Source organism: Papilio xuthus, unplaced genomic scaffold (assembly GCF_000836235.2).
Source record: "Papilio xuthus unplaced genomic scaffold, Pxut_1.1 DF825355.1, whole genome shotgun sequence".
NCBI lineage: Eukaryota > Metazoa > Arthropoda > Insecta > Lepidoptera > Papilionidae > Papilio > Papilio xuthus.
In genome coordinates this window covers 47,607-51,045 of record NW_013533294.1, presented here as the reverse complement: position 1 = coordinate 51,045, position 3,439 = coordinate 47,607, and the positions used below count along the sequence as shown (strand labels likewise).

The 3,439-nt window shown below is 59.7% G+C and overlaps 1 protein-coding gene across 1 annotated transcript; it reads left to right on the top strand.

The window, feature by feature from the left end:
- The first annotated feature begins 468 nt into the window (after positions 1 to 468).
- Positions 469 to 2,601, top strand: LOC106125967 (uncharacterized). The gene has a single exon (XM_013323380.1). The coding sequence runs from the start codon at positions 469 to 471 to the stop codon at positions 2,599 to 2,601; it is 2,133 nt and encodes a 710-aa protein (XP_013178834.1).
- Positions 2,602 to 3,439: the final 838 nt, after the last annotated feature.

Genomic DNA, 3,439 nt, shown 5'->3' with positions numbered 1-3,439 from the left:
CCTCGTGGTGCACCCTGGAAACTCCCCACCTTCTGTGGGGAGGCTAACAACCGGCCGGGGGGGGAATTCCGCGGGGCTATACCGGACAGGGCCACCCATACCGGGCAGGCCCGCGGAACGACGGTGGATCCGTAGGGTCGTGGTAGGGCGGGTCTCCAAGACCTGCGGCGCGGCAGGGCAGGTCAACCCGGCCACCCTGTCGGGCAATCGACGAGGATGTGTGGCAGCACAATAACTTGCAGTGGACTTCGGTCGGTGTATGGCGGCCTCTATGGCTCGCGGCGCGGCAGGGTCGGTCAACACGGCCACCCTGTCGGGCAAAGGACGAGGACGTGCAGCAGCACGGTAAACTGCTGAGGACTTCGGTCGGAGGACGGCGACCTGCAAGGTTGCGCACAACAGTCGGGGACCTCACCCTGCTTCGAAAAGGCGGTTTCCGGTGTCCGACAACACCGGAACAGACGCATGATGGCAAGCTTCAAAACGACACTACCCCAGGAGGGTACCACCAGCTCCGCTGGTGGAGAATCCCTCCCCGAGGTCACTTTGGCCTCGGGCTGCCCCTCGTATTCTGGGGGGGGCAAAGAATGCTTTGATTGCACGACGACTATGGCTATGAACACGGAAACGGATGCACGCGATTTGGAAGTGACGGGGAGTGAAATGGAGGAGGATGTGGAGATGGAAACGGAGTTGATGTTGAGTGAGGCGTCGACATCAATGTCCGAGACCAGCCGCCGGGCTAGTCCGATGCCCAGGAAGAGGAGAGGACGACCGCCTACCACGGGCCACTATGTCGGCCTGGCCAAGGCCAAGTTAGCCCTCGTTGAGGCCGAACGAGAAGAGGAGCGGAGAAGAGCGGAGGCGGAGGTAGTTGCTGCCTCTCGCGTGGCCCGGGCCAGAGCCCAAGCCCACAGGCTGTCGGAGTCGGTCACTGAGGACGAGGAGTTTCAGGCGGCTGACTCCCTCAGCCGGAGTATTAAGGAAAACGTGGAGGTCATCAAGAAAGTGGCCACCACCTCCAAGAATTTAAAGGGCGGATATGTGCGAGCCTTAAAGGACGCAGCAGAAGAGATCTCGAAGATGACGAAAGCTCTGCAAAGCAGATGCATCACGGAGGAGACCAAGGGCCTGCAGGCGGATAACGCCCGCCTACGAGCGGAGGTAGCTCAGCTACGCAAGGAGGTGGCTGAGATGAAGGCTCACCTCCTTACACCGAATGCGAGGACGGAAGCTGCCGTTGAGACCAGACATCTCGAACCACAACGGCAGCAGAAAACTGACAACGAGGATTTAGTGCGCACAATCTTGTGTCAAGTTGGCACAATGATTAACGCGAGATTCGAGGCATTACAAGATCGCCTCCTACCGGAGAAGCGCCTCCGTCCCCCGCTGGCGGCAGACAACAGGCCCGAGCTCGAGGGCAGCGGCGTTCCGGCAGCTCCAAAAGCTCCGAGCGTAGCAAAGAGCGGGCAAGCGTCGGGAAAAGCTCCAGGGAAACCTGCGGGCAAAGCCTCGAGTAAACCTGCCAAGGAGAGGACAACAGAGCCCCAGGCCCCACCCCAGGCAGCGGCAGCGGCGGAGCCTGCCGACCAAGACCAGCCCCAGGAGCAACCCTGGAGCATGGTGGTCAGGAAAGGGCTGAAGAAGAAGAAGAAGGAGCGGCCACGTGTCTTCACTAACACCGAGCTAGCAAGAGGAGCGCCAAGAACGCCAAGAGCGCCAGCGCGAACACCAGCGCCAACAGCGAGTGCACCTAAGACCGCCGCGGTGGTGGTCACCATCACGCCTGAGGCCATGGCAAATGGATTGACGTATGATGCGGTTATTGCGGAGGCTAAAGCCAAAATAAGACTGCAAGACGTGGGCATAGCAACCGGGGTACGCTTCCGGGTGTGTGCCACAGGTGCGCGGAGGTTTGAAGTCCTTGGCACAGACAACGGCTCGCTAGCTGACGCCCTAGCCGAAAGGTTGACCCAAGTCTTCAGCGGAGACTTGGTCCGTATCTCTAGGCCGGCAAAGACGACGGAGATAAAAATATCCGGGCTTGACGACTCGGCAACCGTAGAAGAGGTTCTAGCGGCGGCTGCCGAAGCAGGAGGCTGTCCTAAGGAAAGCCTCAAATGCAGCGGTGTCGTCAGAGACAGATTTGGAGTGGGACACGCCTGGGTAGAGTGTGAGGTACCAACGGCGAAGCGGGTGGCTGCAGCAGGCCGGCTTACTATATCTTGGGTGTCGGCCACCGTCACACTGCTTGAGCCGCGACCTCTGCGCTGCTACCGCTGCCTGCAGAAGGGGCATGTAAGAGCGCAATGCAGTGCAGAGGTCGACAGGAGCAAGCAGTGCTTCCGCTGTGGCAAAGAGGGCCACAACTTCAAAGGATGTCAGGCCAAACCGCACTGCTCCATCTGTGCTGAGGCCAAAAGACCGGCAGAGCACAAACTGGGAGGCAGAGGATGTTCCGCACCGGCCCCCAAAGTCACCAGAGGGAGGAAATCAACGCCGCCACAACCAGCACAACAGGCGACAGCAGAGGTTGCAATGGAGACTGACGAAGTTGGCAACAGAAATGGCTCTACAAATCATACAAGCCAACCTTAACCACTGCGCTCGAGCACAAGACCTGCTCTTACAGAGTATGGCTGAGTGGTCGACGCAGCTGGCAGTAGTGTCGGAACCATACTTCGTCCCCAACAGGGATGACTGGGTGGGTGATGAGGAGAACCTCGTAGCGCTCATCGTGCCCCGGTCCTCGAGATCCCCGTCTCTTGATGGGGTTCAAAAGGGTCGCGGATACGTGGGCGCTACAGTAGGAGGAACCATGGTCATCGGTGTATACTGTGCCCCCAGCAAAAGCCTCGCAGAGTTCGAGGGTCTTCTCGATCGTATCGGAACCCTCATTGGCAGAAATCTCCCCCATTCCGTGCTGGTAATGGGGGATTTCAATGCCAAGAGCTCTGCGTGGGGTGGTTCAACCACGAATGCTCGGGGTGCAGTGTTAGAGGAGTGGGCCGTGACCATGGGGCTTTGCCTTCTAAACAGAGGGTCGAGACCTACGTGCGTACGGCCGCAGGGTAGTTCGATCGTGGACGTATCGTTCGCCTGCCCTGCGACTGCGAGACGGGTGTACGGTTGGGAGGTAGTGGAGGGTGTGGAGACACTATCCGACCACCGTTACATCCGTCTCTCATTATCGGAGACAACATCGGTCCCAGTACATCAGGGACCGGAGTCGCTTCACCGGGACACCCCACGGTGGGTGGTGAAGCGGCTCAACACGGACGTACTATCGGAAGCTGCCCAGGTCGAAACTTGGTCGCCTGTGGACAGCTCACTGGACATCGACGAGAGGGCTGCCGCGCTGCGTGCATCGATGACTCGCGTTTGCGATGCGTCGATGCCGCGGCAAGGCCCCCCACCACGGAAGAGACAAGTGTAC

What these genes read in the sequence shown, in the direction of transcription:
- LOC106125967 (XM_013323380.1), top strand. Translation starts at nt 469, where the DNA reads ATGGCAAGCTTCAAAACGACACTACCCCAGGAGGGTACCACCAGCTCC.